The 15,856-nt window shown below is 39.9% G+C and overlaps 1 protein-coding gene across 8 annotated transcripts in view; it reads left to right on the top strand.

Annotated features, from left to right (window-relative positions):
* LOC107268265 overlaps positions 1-14,208 on the top strand; it is a 71,999-nt gene extending 57,791 nt beyond the window's left edge. For 7 of the 8 annotated variants that reach the window (XM_015740878.2, XM_025085557.1, XM_015740875.2 and 4 more), the window contains exons 3-6: positions 4,350-4,668; positions 12,104-12,216; positions 12,301-12,634; positions 12,732-14,208. In XM_015740878.2, the coding sequence (XP_015596364.1) occupies positions 4,636-4,668; positions 12,104-12,216; positions 12,301-12,634; positions 12,732-12,965 (714 nt within the window). In that variant the 5' untranslated portion in view covers positions 4,350-4,635 and the 3' untranslated portion in view covers positions 12,966-14,208. Of the gene's footprint in view, positions 1-3,801; positions 4,189-4,349; positions 4,669-12,103; positions 12,217-12,300; positions 12,635-12,731 lie in introns of those variants that run through there. The other variant, XM_015740880.2, reaches the window with a different exon arrangement.
* The last annotated feature ends 1,648 nt before the right edge of the window (positions 14,209-15,856 follow it).

Genomic DNA, 15,856 nt, shown 5'->3' with positions numbered 1-15,856 from the left:
AAAAAAAAAAAAAAAAAAAAAAAAAACCGGAATCATTTAATACGTAATAAACGTGGTACCCTGGCTTTGTCGGTTTGCTTTAATTGGTTACTGGTTTTGGAAACCAGTCCTACCACGAATTTCACCTCCATCCAATCCGATACTCGAAAGGCGTCGGTATCATCGTCATTATCATCATAATAATAATGAGCATCGGTACATCGAAGTCGGTACAACCGCCAACCACAGACCCCGATACCGAGTACCATTCACAAACGGCGCCATGAATGAATTTCATTATACCGAATAAAATATCACGGAAGGAATATATCGAAACCGATGCCTCGGTACGTGCCTTAATAAGGATCCGGTTTTCATTTGATTTTTTTCAGTTTTTTTTTTTCTCCGGCTCAGGATAGCCGATCGGGGTGTCGCCATTCAGGTCGTACATTTTAGAATTGTCGCCACGAGGCTTTAGGAAAGTTTAACAAGAATCTACGAAGCGTCGTTATCGTCTGACCCAATTGTCCTTTCACAAATTGTTCACGTGGACCTATCAGTTTCCGAAATATTCCCGATTTCCGTAGGACACTTCCTTCCGGATTTATCGAACCTTAACCTGAGCGTAAACGAGGTTTATTGCACGTGGATGGCAGCGCGACCTCCGTGCTTTCTAAATCGCTAGAAACGTCTGAGCTTTGCGGAAGTCTTCTGCCGATATAGTAGAAATCTACTTAACAAATTCAATCATATAATCTAACCCGACTGTAATGATTTACGGAAATAATTATCTTCTCTGCTGTTGGTTCATAGAGCTTCAAGCACTTTTTCTCGAGCTTTTTAACCATATGGCTCGTGAACGTTACATCATCCTACATGACGTAACAGAATCGTAGATGGCGCCACTAACTGCGTGATAGAAACACAATATGTGAGTTATGAAACAAAAGAACCAGGTTTAACGAGAGGATAAAGTGGGATTCTCAAAAAAAAAAAAATAGTTTCGTATCTATTCAGGTTGCAATTATCTTGGGTTTCCTGAGGGTTGACAGGGCATCCACGTGGCTCCATGATTGAGTCGTAAAAGCGTCGACCGATTGCTGTAAGAAAACCGAGTTGATTTACGTTGTTCAGACGATCGGTACGAGAAAGAAGCTGAAGCTGAAATACATGTTCTTTGAAAAAAGCTCCTAAATGGCAGACAAGGGAGTTTAACACTCATTTCCTGATTTTTACGTCCAATTAATCACGACCCTAGGACCAATCAATCTTTGCGTTCATTTTACGATCGCCATATTGTACGCCAAGAATAAAATCGTCCTCAGTTCCCTATAGCGTCTCCCAACACGTGGAAACTCGGTAGTCCAATTATACTTAACCACGCAGTCACTAACAAGTCAAGAACCAATCGTAACACTTTTACACAGTTTCCCATCCCAATATACAACCTCTTCACCAAATCTTCACAGCTGTCTCCGCTTCGCAGTTGAATACCTACACCCGTATCACTATACTCGTCCAATTCTCTCAAACGTAGGTATTACTGGTAAAGGGTCTCGTAGACGATGCATATATCACATTAAACTTGTACCGAAAATAAAATAATGCCTTAAGTAGAACAGTAACGTAACTCGTCAGCCACCGTCATAACCCTACTTTTCCAATCTGGAACATTTTTTCACAGTTTCCCATCCCAATATACAACCTCTTCACCAAATCTTCACAACTGTCTCCGCTTCGCAGTTGACTACCTACACCCGTATCACTATACTCGTCCAATTCTCTCAAACGTAGGTATTATTGGTGAAGGGTCTCGTAGACGATGCGTATATCACGTTAAACTTGTACCGAAAATAAAATAATGCCTTAAGTAGAACAGTAACGCAACTCGTCAGCCAGCGCCATAACGCTACATTTCCAATCTGGAAAAAAAACACACATCGGAAGGCCGATCTTATCGTACGAGTTGAAGAGCGTAGGCGCCTCTGTGATAAGTGACTCAAACCGAACGCCAGACTGATATCAATAGAATGTCAATTTCCACCCTCCCCGTCCTCGCCCACAATGGTACTGGATCACTACTACTCCTTAGATCCATGGATCAACATTTTTCCCGTTTGCCAATAGGCTCGGTCATTGCTTGGAGATCCGTCTTATCTGATCCACGATGTCTTCCGGAGATCACCGTGACAAATATTCTCGGCTAGCATGTGTCCAAAGGGTGCGGGGAGTTGCGTCTGGTTTATATGGGTTTTATCTTTTATTATTTCCTATTCACTCTCTCTTTCAGCGATCGTTAAAGTTGGCAGCACTTTGTCCTGCGATAATTCATTTTGCGTCAACGGGCACCGCTACGTGGCTGCAGAAATTAAATAGTCGATAATCCTGAGGATTGGCAGTCATCCGATCGTTGTTAGATTATAGAATCGTTGGTGGGAAAAGAAACTTCTTTTACGGGCTGTGATGTCATTTATATTTGTAATTGATATTGGGGCTTGGTTTAACTTTCGGTTTCTATATACGGATGGCGGATAACGATAAAGGGATTTCCTGGCGCCTCTATCGTACTTTGAAAAGTCATCATTCCTGATGGAGATTAGCTACGTGGAAAAACGATACGGATTAGCAAGGCGTGCATACCAATTGTATTGGTAACCGCACCTGACGCATTGCTTGTCAAATACTATGCTCTTTTTCCTTTTTTTTTCTTTCTTTCTTTGCATCTAACTTTAATTATTTTTTGGTGTTTACCGATGAAAATTATTTGGAGCATGATTAAACGCTTAAATTAAGCTGATTATACGCTTGCACCTCGAGTCTACGTATTGTGGGATTTATTTGGAATGTGCCTTTATACACTAATCTCAAATTATTTACTTAATCCTTGTAACAAACCGTTTTTATTATACGAGTTAAATGGCGGAGTGGTTTGATATGTCGATGTTCGTGGTCATAAAATAGAGATCATCGATGACTGTTTTACTTGGAACGATTGATGTGTAAGTATTACGTCATCAAGTATCACATGTCGATATACCCCTATGAGGTACTGGGATCAACCCCATATAGATTGCGGGTGTCATATAGTGTCATTTCTAATGATTATAAATTTGGAGAAGCATGCAGATTCCATATTTGAGTAATAATTAAATCAGGATTTTTGATTAACGTATATAAATACAAAATGTCTCACGGAAGACATGGGCAAGACCTATAAGGGACTTCATCGTCCGTCTAGACTTTGCAGCACTAAATCGAGAAAGTTGAATAGGAGGCGTGTTCTTGGTGAGAGGCGTCATAATCCCAAGACAGAATCACCAATCAATGATTCCAGCCTAGTCATTAACTGACGATAAATTAATTCTATATGTGATAAAATCGCCGCGCGTAACACGTCACCATAAACGTGGGTCGCGCTCAACGTTTAAGTGAATAGTTAAACCTCTTTTCGTAAGTTTCATAATTTCCATGATCAAGACGACCACAGTGAAAATGATTAAAATTCGAGTGCACGTGGTGGGAAAAATGGGAGTTACGGAATAATTGAAGGAAAAGCCGTGATTAAGCAAAGAGGATACAGATACCAGAGTATTGATAAAAAAAATAAAGAAGAGTCATTGATGACTGAAAAATTTCTAGAAAAGGGGAAACTACCAGGATTTTTAATGGCGTCCGGCCACTGTCTAGGTCAGTAACACTAAGCAGGAGTAACGTAATCGGTCTTTATTGGGAACGTGCACTGATAAGATATACATATAGTTAAAGTTATCTCGTGACGAAATATCCGGCATTTTCCACCGACACAGACTATTTCTACCCTCTTTATCGCGTAATCATTGAGTTTGATCCAGTCGTGGACGACCTGCCGGGCAGATCGTTTCGTTTAGCTATCGATCTGCGTTGGTCCGATCACTAAGATTTTTAGTTAGCCCACATCCTCCGCGCACCACGTGTGAAATATCATAGTCACCATAAGTAGAGCCTGTATGTGACATGAGATTAAAAGTTGACCCGTCTTCACTCCTATGCAAAACAGTGGGAATAAGAAAAACCTGTCACGTGTTAACAAGGTGTCAATATTCCCCGAGACAAAGATACAAAGATCTCATTACATGAAATCTCAAAAAAAAATAAAATAAAATTGAAAAACAGTGCACCAAGAAAATCACCACGCGCAATGTCTCATCGAATACTAAACTAACCTGAAAAGTAGGTTTCACCTTCAACATCACCATTGATTAAATTGATCGACATGGGTCAATAATAGGCTCAATTCAAATCTTGAAGTCGAAATACTAAAAACTGTCCCGATTACTTTTCCCAGCATCAACGGCTCCGGGATAGTTTGACATATTTTTGTTTTGTTGCAGATTGGCGCGGTAGCCATGTCACGGGATCGACAAGGTGTAGATCGCCAAGACGACGTGGATCCTGGAGAGTGGGATCACAGCAGCAGCAGTGGAAACAGGTGGTTTCCGGCGTAGCGAAAAATCCACGAGATTCATCACGCGGTCGTCGCCATCAGTGTCACTGCTCTTATTATCACGACTGTTGTCCTGATCTTGGTGCTCCTTGTGATTGTAATTCTATTGTGATCCTTAAGGCCGATTCACGCGCCTCGTACCTACGGCCTCCCTGCTGGCCTGGCCAGCTACTATGCGAATTGAAGCTCTCAGCACCTTTGTCGCGGTAAGTCAACAGTTTATTAACTCATCGGTTAAGCTATTACTTTCAACGCCAATAGCACAGTCGAATCGTATCGGCCGCGGTTGATCCGTATGACACAATTGAACCCACGCATGGTACCCAGTGGTGCATGGTACGCAGCCATGCACTTGACTACTCGACTACCATTGTCAGGTACTGCAGGGCAAAATAATAATTACGACAACCAAAAGGATAATGGCGGTAAAGTACCGCCTGCCGAGAATATTATTAGCATATTATTAACGGTGCCATCTCATCGTGCCTCCACGCATGCGTGTATTCATATGTATATGCATCCACATGCTGGTACTCGGTGGCCGATAGAGCTGTAGATTTCAGGGCTTCGTTCACCCTGTCATACCCGGTTCGATAAACATTCGGCATTATGGTCAGTTGGTTCACGGTTGGGTTCCCTCTCATCAACTTTTCTTCACTATTTATCAAAATTTAATTCCACATTTTCCTGACTCGAGGTCATATCTATATTCGTGATATGCTTGATATATTTAAACTGCATTCTTTTTCTTATATATATATTTCTCTTGTTATTTCCTAGAGTAGCAAATAGGTGTATATTTGCCTGTAAATTTCTCTGGGATTTTGCCTCATCGATTACGAGCTCCAGTCGATAATTCATAATCGATTTCCCTAGACGATCTTAGATCTGCTTATAGTTTTCAACCGAGATTCGCAGATATCAATGACGTTTACCAGAATACCCTAGTCCAAGTTAATGGACGGTCCGACGAGTCTATTCGAACGAAATGATCTATACTGAATGATCGTACTTACTAGCTTCACGAGACAATGTCCAGATATGATCTTGAGATCGTAACGTAAATCATCACATAACGGAATGTGATGCAGAGTAGGAGGGTGTGGATGAAAATTGCAATTTACGGCCCAAGGGACCCCGAGGGGTCCAATTCACGAGTAGCCCGGGGATAAAACCATCGTCGGTACCTTTTGAAAGTCTTGAACGGCAGTTTTGAAGTAATTGGGTCTGTCTTTAAAAAAAAAAAGAATATATTCGAATCGGTCGAATATTCAAAATCTACTTACCGACACGATATCCGTTTTTTGATATTCACTGGTTCTTTTCGTCTTGGTCCGATATGCGGATACGCAATCTTTAAAAAGATCGATCGGTATTGCATACCATCGTTATCTACATAATATTACATGCCAATGTAATATCATGAGCGATTGGGTATATGCCCCCGATATTGATAAGCGATAATCGGTGCTCGACGCTGCCTAGAGATAATTTAATAATAGCAGATTAGAAGCAGCGCCACACGTTCCGTGTTGATACCGCGTTGCAAGACGCACGATATTAGCATGCTAATCGCTCTCTCGGCGCCGATATTTCCAATAAATAATCATTTTAACGCGTTTGACGAGCCACCATTCCGCCAAGAAGGAACTGAAACTCGTCGTGGTAACTCCCGTAACATCATAAGAAACTAGAATCTTCGGATCCTACACGTTCACGATGCAGATTCGCAAGCTGACAACTCATTGGTTAATTTGCAAAAGGATTTATGCAGGCGGATCTTCTGGCCTATGGTAGGACAGTGTTGATTTTATGGAAATACTTTACACGTATTAAGTAAACACCTACTTCTTAGAGATACACCACGCGATCAATTTTAAATAATTATCTGTTATTAAAATAAGGATATTTTTCATTCCTAAATATTTTTGAGTTCGCGACAGAGTGTTTCTGGTATTTTTCGTTTTGTAGTTTTAATGGATTTTTTTCCTGTTTTTTTTTTTTTAAAAAAAAAAGGCTACGTCTCGCGCTCACTGATATTTTGTGAGGGATGCGCGGTGGATGCTTTCGTGCTATATAAAGGACCGAAATTACCGTAAAACGAGACACTAGACGTCATGACTTTCGTTATTCCTTTTGCTGTTCTCGTATTGCCGCGCGACAGTTTAATGCTCGTTAAATCCTGACAATGACCGAACCCGAGGACTTGCATAGTCGATGACCGACTGTTTATGAGCAGTAGTCTTCGTTTTATGTGCTCATGTCAAACTGCACTTCCTTGCTACTTGGTACTTCGGTGTCACTAACTGGTACTTTGATCGGAGATTGGGTCCATACTGGTACTTTGGTTCCATACTTGTAATAACAAAAATGCATCCATGCCAGTTAGCTAACTAGGTGTTCGGTTACAACTGGCATAGCTAACTAACTGGCATGGATGCATTTTTGTTGCAAGATGAAACTTCGTGCATTTTTATTTGTTGCAGATGCACTTTAATACTGACTTGTTTTTTATTTTTTAAATATTGCTCAATAAACGCCTTCCTATTATAGACGGTCATGCATCCTGTAATTTAAAACAATTTGAAAATAATATATTGCCATTGGATGATATACTAAAAGAGTATGTAAAGGGTCAAGGCTCTAGTATGCAGTCTTTCGCTTACACAACGTATGATTTAAAGATTCGTGGGTGGATTTGCCCTCTGGGCTATGATAATGCACAAGGGAGGGTTGCTCAATTCGCGAATTCGAGTTTGGATCTAAATCATGACACCCTTTAGCAGGGATGCTCATTTTTTATGTAAGGTTCATAAAATTCTCTAAATTCATCTGCTATTCCCACTTTTTCTACTCTTATTTCTCTGTACAATATTGTCTAGTGAATATTATATTTAATCTATTCGGTCATTAGCCATCCAATGTCCAATACATAGTGTCCAGGTTTCAGAAATTACTGGACTCGGGCGCGAAGCACGCGATTTTTCTTCCTCTGTAAATTATTACATAATCAAGTTAAACTTTTTCACGCAACTCGATTCCGATCTGCTGCCATGAAACTGGCTAATGGGAATAGTTACCTAGCTAATGTCGCATAATTGCCTATCTACCGACTATGCTAATGCGTGGCAGTCGTGCGCGCAAAAAAAAACCCACATAACAGCAATCAGTAACACAGTTATCATATCAAACGAGCCAGAATTGAAATAGCGAGAAACAAGAATGAATTAACCAGGTCAGGGTTGAATCTTATGAGACTGGACGAAACAAGGTCGATCAAAATCGCAAACGAGGAGCCTGACATCTCTTTATCACTATTGTTCGTGACGTCATGTCGAACGGTAATTAAAAGAAAAAATTCGCCCAATCGATAATCGCCTACGTATGATTTTTTTGTTCGATAACTATTAAATCGTCCCAAAAAGCACGTACCCAGTCAAAAGTTGACGAGAGGCAGCGTGGCGCGATTAGAAATTCTGCAGGTTATTTAAATTCTCGTATCGGGCACGCGGAATTCTCCATACCCACGCGCGTATCTCCTTTAGAGAAATCGTACGGGACGTTTGAGAGTACCTTATTAGCGTGTAACTCGCGTATCGAGGTACCTGTTCCTGGCGACAGGATTCTCAGGAGGAGCAATAAGAATAATTTAAAAGTAGTACGAGCCTGTAGGATATCCAGTACAAGTATTATATGAGCACGTATGAGCACACGTGAAGACTCCTTTGCATTATTTTCCTGCAGCCTCCGGGAAATCCTGCAGTCTCACGCGGTCTCGTCCATAGGAATCCATGTGCCACCATTACCAAGATGGCTTCTACCACCCTGCTACGCTCGTATCCTCGCATGCCGGTATACATATCGTATCTACGTGCTACCAACGATTTACTCACGTACGTGGAGACTCGTAGGTAGCGTGCAGTGTGCCACGCACGAAACGGCAAGGCGACTAAGTAAATGTTTATATATGTCAATCATAACACACGGCAAGCATTCACTGTCTAAACAGCCTGCGGTGCTTCGCTCTCTGCAAGCCACTCGGTAGCATTCATTGTCCGGCACTGTCGAGGACCTTTCATTGCTTCTTACTTACATGCCTCTAGTAAGGAAACACTCGATAGATTCGGCATTGCTTCCACGTGTTGAGTACAGCAGGGACCTGGACAGATAAGGTTGCCAAGTGTTGAGATACATTTGGGTGGATGAGACGGATCGATGTTGAGGATTGCTGAGATGAAGTACGAGCAACTTTTGCCAGGATCTTGTTGAATTTTTTTTTTTAAGAGATGGCAAATTCGGAAAGGAGCAAATGTTGACGAAGAAGTATTTGAAGTAGCGGGTAGATAGGGCCGCGAAGATATTCTTCTTCTTTTGACTTCTGAGTGCTCTTGGATAATGGCGAAACGTGCAGTGTTGAAATCACCTTTGGCACTGTGCAATAAGTCCGGGAGTGGTTGGTCGTGGCAGGACTGGCAGGTACCGTACAAAAGGTATGCTAATGATACGCAAGATTGCATTGACAGCTGCGTAAATATCGTGAAACTTGTCTCGTGGCGTTTATCGTGTAAACGTGGCTTAATAATTTTAACGGTGAAAGCCTGATACGTTATACGTATACCAGGACGCGGTTTGTTGTATGAAAAATGGTTATGGCAGTATTTTGACACCTCGTGTAACGAAGTATAGTGGTTGACATAGTTTTGACAGGTTTTTCTTTATTTTTTGACAGAGTCTTGACACTTTCCAGTCTTCCACGTGGAAAGGATCACTTGTTCACTTCGTGATCATCTTTCTCTTTGCTATTCTCAACTTCTCCAGTCACCCTGGAGAATTACGACCCCTTGACTCTCTCGAAATACCCTAGGAGTGGTTTACGTAAGCAAACACACCCAGTGAGATCCGGGTCTCATGGTGTGCAGGGAGCTTTAATGCTTTCGAAGTAGCTGATCTTACAGCCACGAGCTGTATACCTCAGGGCACTATCACTGCTAGGACCATAGGGCATAAAGGGAGTAGGTCGTAAAATTAAAAAAAAAAGAGTCAAAACGAACCACGTATCTCGCCTATGAATCACGCGCTTCTTAAAGGGACATAAAAGTTGACAGTGCGCAGCTCGCCGCGAAAGAAGCTGCAGCGCTAATCTACTCGAACGGGACCGTTAAAATTAAGGTGAGTACTTACGACCGCGTTATTTATCGTTATTAGCACGCGTAGCTACTACTGCTCAGTGGGGGATGATTTTTATTTTTCAAGGGATGAGAAAGGACTGTTTTTCAAAATTTGGACCAAGACAATTTTCAGACTGTCTCCTATACCTTTATACTCGAATGATCAACAATCAAATGTCGACGACTGTCTATGGTAAATTTTTCAAAGTTGACGATTTAAAGATTCTCTATATTCAGCTATCCCCTTAACGTTGACACGTTACGAACGTTTTTAGTACCGTTTCCAATGTAAACTGTGGTTTGCGCCAGTCTCTGACACCAGGCACCGATAAAACGTAGCAGCTTTGTGCGGTCACGTTACTCCTTTAGGTGACCATGCTTATATCCAAAGAGAGATGCACGTCTCGTATCATTCATATCGATAAATCTTAAGATATACAACCTCGTTGGGTATCCACCGGCATCTTTTTTTTATCTCCACCGTGGGAGGCTGTGTTGTTTACGTTTAATTCGTCTGAAGGTAAAATCGTTTGACGTCTAAAAAAAAAAATCGAACACATCAACAAAACCAAACCGTTCCTAATTCTGAGCGATAAAGTTACTCCAGTGCAATAAATAGTAGGAACCAATTTTATTGTACGAAGAAAAGAATTTAGAGATTACTTACAGATTCACAAGTGAAGAGGACCAATTTTTATTTACACGTAAGAAGAATCTGTATGCGTGATTATTATTCCCACCTAGATGATAAAAACCTCCCTTCACTCCCCACTCTCAGCGCTCTCAGTGACTATCCATAAATCATAGCACGCGCCAAAGCCAATAGAAATCATGCCAAGAGAATGGATAGAAATGGCCTCGACCAATCGGATCGGAGAATGTGCAACGTGCACTCGGTGCATTCGTAACGGCCTCCTGCACTCTGCTATGGCAAAATGCAATAGGTTTATCAACGCTGCTGACTCGTCACTTTTGTCCGTTAAATGTCTCGTTAACAGAGACACTCGGATGATATAGACAGCTTCTTCAACTTTTTTGCTTTCATTTGACTTCTTCGTAGTTTAAAAAGGACTTTGGTCTTCTAGTGGAAATTCAACATTTAGCTTGAAGTATTATAGTTGCCGCTTACCTATTGACAGATTTAACTAACTGGTACACGACGATGGGTTGGATAATGGAACTGATAAGCAATGCACGCAGCAATGCATACAAGCACTTCAGTGTTATCTGACTTACTCTTAAAACATCTATATACAATGATACATATATTGAATGATACTTGATGCATTGCTGGAAGAAGAAGACCCAACGGGAATATTAGGTAGCAATGATGATGAAATAAGCAACGCAGGTACTGGTACTTGCATAATAGTTATTCTTTAGATATTTGACTACTTTTGTGAAATCATTAAGACCTACTATCGAATCATCTTGTGATACTGTCATTTGATATTTTTGAGTACTCAGTCAATTTACGCAGTGAATCAAATGTCTTCGTAGGTATTAAGAAACGAGTAATTAATTATATAAATTTGTATTTTATCAACGGCAGTAGCGGTGTGCAATTTTTTTTTAATTTACCTCATTTCATTTTTTTTATAAAAAGCATAACCCACTGTGTGGTCCATTCTATTTTAAAGATCTAATCGATCTGAATCTATACTTGGAACTTATCTGTTGCTGCCCTCTTGGCTTTTAGCGTTCCTTGCACGTAGGGCGCTAGTTAATTACCCATACACCCTCAGGTAAACGATGGCTTAATTAAGCCGAAAGTACCGCTATCTCCTAGGTACTGTCAGGGTCAATAAATCTTGGTACGTGCCTGGGACCGCATCACCTAGTCGCGCCGGTCCCTGACATACCTGGAACCCAAAAAGTTGTGGTCAAAATACCGTAACGTATAGTACAAACGTTCCAATGGACATTCTGTGGACATTGACAGGACATCGCATAGGGAAATACCAACGGATACATAAATTCGTCACGAAACTGTTTCACATATGTATACTGTCGCGATAGTGAAGTTTCTCCTCGTACAGTATATGCATCAGCCATTAGTCGGCGGATTACGCTTGCGGTTATCCCTTGGACGTCCTCTTAAGGTCCGTTAGAGTACCTACGGCAAAGCTATCCGTAAAGATAGAGCTCATGGCGCGTAAATCCCTCCAAGGCGAATTAGCCTTTCCTCTCGTTTTACAACGAGGATTTATGCACTGCGATTAAATCTGAACTCGACGACGCATATCGTCGCGACGCTGGGCGGGCCTCAATCCCATAATAAAAATTATTAATTCGAATTGATGCCTTCTCTATCGCCTGCGATTAGTTATTATACCGGATGACTTGTCGGAAAGTTCGAGTAATGTGGTTCGTCATTCTTAGAAACACGTGACACCTTCTAATTCTAGTATCATATTGCAAATTATTGAGTTAAATTTTGTAACTAATTTTTTTTCTTTTTTTTTTCCCCCAGGTGGTTTGGCTGACCGCACTCCTGTGCCCGTGGCTTGCTGCCGCCGGTAACGTCACATCATCCCTATCACGTAGACCCAGGGAACATCCTTTTAGAGGACACATCTCTCACTGGTAAATGAAATTGGAAATGAGTTTTATTTTGTTTTCCTTTTAGTTATCTTGCATTCGTTTTATTATCGTATAAACGTTATGCAGGACAGTGCCGCTAGAGGATACGTCGAACAAGCGAATGACATACAGAGAGATGCAGATGGTTCTGCGCCAGGAAGGTGGGGAGGATGGTGCACCGGTCGACTGCTGTCCCACTATAGAGGAAATGGTCGAACCTGTTGGCGGTAGGAATCGCCAGGATATGTATGTAGAGCTATACCGGGATGGCGATAATGCGCAACGTTTCTTCGAGTACTCCTGCAGAGCCGACGTCCTGGAAAAGCCATGCCGTTTCGTCGACCGGAAGCTGAGCAATCAGTCGAAATGCGTGCAGAAATTCTCTTACACGTACGCCATCGTCAAGAATCCTGCCTGGAAGGTATCTTTTTGATGTTGTTATTATTATTTCATTTTATTGATATTTTATCAGCAGCAACGTTAAGTTCTCATATGGTTTGGTGGTGATTTCTTTTTAGGCCGGTATCGAAGGACACGGCAGACATCATCACAGTGAGTATCATTTTCCGGCTTTCCCTGGTAATGGGGTAGGTAGCTCCCCGTGGATCCTGGATTACGTCAAAGTGCGCAGCGGGTGCAGCTGCGAGGTCATGCCTAAACCCAAGAAGAAGAAAGCGACGGCTACGAAATCGAAAAAAGCCAGGAGCAAATTGCGTCAGCCGCGCGATCACGACTCCGATTTAGATATTTGAACCGGAGTTTTAGACTCGCGAGCACCATTGCTTCTTATGGTGTAGTAATTAAATCCTGTGGACTCTAGCCAATACTTAGTTTACTCGTAATTGCATCTATTATACTCTGTCCATAAGTGGCCGTCGATAGATGTCGCCATTTACGGACAAATTCATTGGAACGATGATTAGCCTGCCTTTGAGCATATCTGAGCTCAAAGGTACGCCAATCGGAATCATTTTTATTTTCATCGTATTTATTGACGAATCCTAATTCAGGAGTTTGAATATTTTTGGGAAGCGTAGGAAAATCACCGGAGAGCCGCCACTGCGTATTCCTTTGAATACTCTCTTTTTATTGGTGATTTCTTTTTCACTTCGGAAATTCAAACGCGATCAACTATAATTTGAGCGTTCGCTGCTCGCATTTGGCTTGTCCCACTCGAATTAGTTTTTGAGTGTATTCTCGCTCTGTATTACGCATATCTGTCATTATTATTAGGGCGATCAGTACAGGCGAGTTCTCATCGGTAAGTTAGTCATGGCAGAGCCGGCGAACGTTTTGGATGAAGTCTCGAGATCACAATTACCCTACTTAATTAAAATACTAGCGAAGGTAGACGATAATAATTTTTATATGCGGCCAGTTCTTACTATTTTATTTGTATATGAACAAATTTGTACCTATTTAATGTTAAATTGTACGTTATACATATAAAAAGAGATTTCATACGTGTAACTAGTTTAGCAATTATGATTTTAAAAGTAATCTGATTGTTCGATGGATCTGCGTGTTATTTGGGGCCGTCGGTGCGCCCAAATACAAAAACTTGTAGCTCTGCTAGGAATTATTTAATTCATTATCGGTTAACTATTCTAGATACTATAATTACCTATGCACTGACTAGAAAGAGTACAAGGTGTCGCGAATAAATTGTTGCATCCAATCCGATTTGATCTGATTATATCGGATTTCATCTCGATGGGGTAATAAATAAGTTTGATGCACCCCGTATATCGTAATGCTCTATTTATGAATGTTTAAAATTGTATTTACATGATATTATCAATTTAATATTTGATAACTTACTTTCGCGCAATCTACCATAAATGCAACTCCCGATTTTAAGAGTTTTAATAGATGGCCTCTCTATCCTTTTATTAATTTCCATGTACTATATAATATTCTATAGGCTTTCAGAGATCACAAACTGTACTCTGTAATGCCATGTAAACATTGTAAATACATAAACTATTAATACAATCAAGGAATATATTATTAATCCTACTTAAAGCACTGATTATGAGTTGCAGCGCTACAACCCTACTACACTCTATATTTTGCGATTACTAAGCTCTACCAACCGTCGATAAATCAACTGTAGATGGCACCACTATATGGAACAAGAAACAGAACCGTCGGGAAGTTAGCGTCAACGCATAAAAATGTACATGTTTCTACTGTCACAAAAAATACTCCTTACGTTTTCCCAATTGCTCCGTTGCTCTTATATAATAGATAAAAAGTATTCATTAAAATAAAAAAATATTTTTCTTCCTGCTATTCCAAATAACCAAGCAGATTTCCACATGATTTTCTTAATGAATTAATTCTACCAACTACCTTCATTTTACTCTGCAATTTGATTTTTATTTTATTAAAACATCTTTAAATAACAAAATTTGCTTTTCTCTTGGATATACAGACTTGGAAATCAAATATCCTGGACAAGAATATTTAAAAGTACTGAAAGTTATCGAAAATTGCGTGCGCGCAATTTCATCGCGCAGGACCCCTCGAATGGGTGGAGCCGTGGAGTGGGGAGCGCTCAAGGCAGTGCTCGGACTCCGAGCGCTCATTCTTCCTCGAGCCGGTCTTCTATACTGGTCTCTTGGAAACACCTCGCATATTTCACTTCTTTATTTCTATATCCATTTCCAACCTTCTTCTTCTTCTATAATTATTTCTTCATTAATTCCTTATTTCATTATCTTTCATTCTTCACATTCCTATTTATCTCTTTTCTCATTTCTTCTCCACTTTTATAATTCTATTCCTTACTCTTCTACTTCTTCACTTCTTTATTTCTATATTCATTTCTTTCATATTACCTTATTCTCACTTCTTTATTTCTATATCCATTTGCAACCTTCTTCTTCTTCTATAATTATTTCTTCATTAATTCCTTATTTCATTATCTTTCATTCTTCACATTCCTATTTATCTCTTTTCTCATTTCTTCTCCACTTTTATAATTCTATTCCTTACTTTTCTACTTCTTCACTTCTTTATTTCTATAACCATTTCCAACCTTCTTCATCTTCTATATTAATTTTCTTCATTAATTCCTTATTTCTTTATCTTTCATTCTTCACATTCCTATTTATCTCTTTTCTCATTTCTTCTCCACTTTTATAATTCTATTCCTTACTTTTCTACTTCTTCACTTCTTCATTTCTATAACCATTTCCAACCTTCTTCATCTTCTATATTAATTTTCTTCATTAATTCCTTATTTCTTTATCTTTCATTCTTCGCATTCCTATTTATCTCTTTTCTCATTTCTTCTCCACTTTTATAATTCTATTCCTTACTCTTCTACTTCTTCACTTCTTTATTTCTATATTCATTTCTTTCATATTACCTTATTCTCACTTCTTTATTTCTATATCCATTTGCAACCTTCTTCTTCTTCTATAATTATTTCTTCATTAATTCCTTATTTCTTTATCTTTCATTCTTCACATTCCTATTTATCTCTTTTCTCATTTCTTCTCCACTTTTATAATTCTATTCCTTACTTTTCTACTTCTTCACTTCTTCATTTCTATAACCATTTCCAACCTTCTTCATCTTCTATATTAATTTCTTCATTAATTCCTTATTTCTTTATCTTTCATTCTTCACATTC

This window comes from Cephus cinctus, unplaced genomic scaffold, assembly GCF_000341935.2.
Source record: "Cephus cinctus unplaced genomic scaffold, Ccin1 Ccin1_scaffold0504, whole genome shotgun sequence".
In the NCBI taxonomy this organism is placed as follows: domain Eukaryota; kingdom Metazoa; phylum Arthropoda; class Insecta; order Hymenoptera; family Cephidae; genus Cephus; species Cephus cinctus.
The sequence above is the reverse complement of the archived record's forward strand: the minus strand, read 5'-3'. Positions and strand labels throughout refer to the sequence as shown.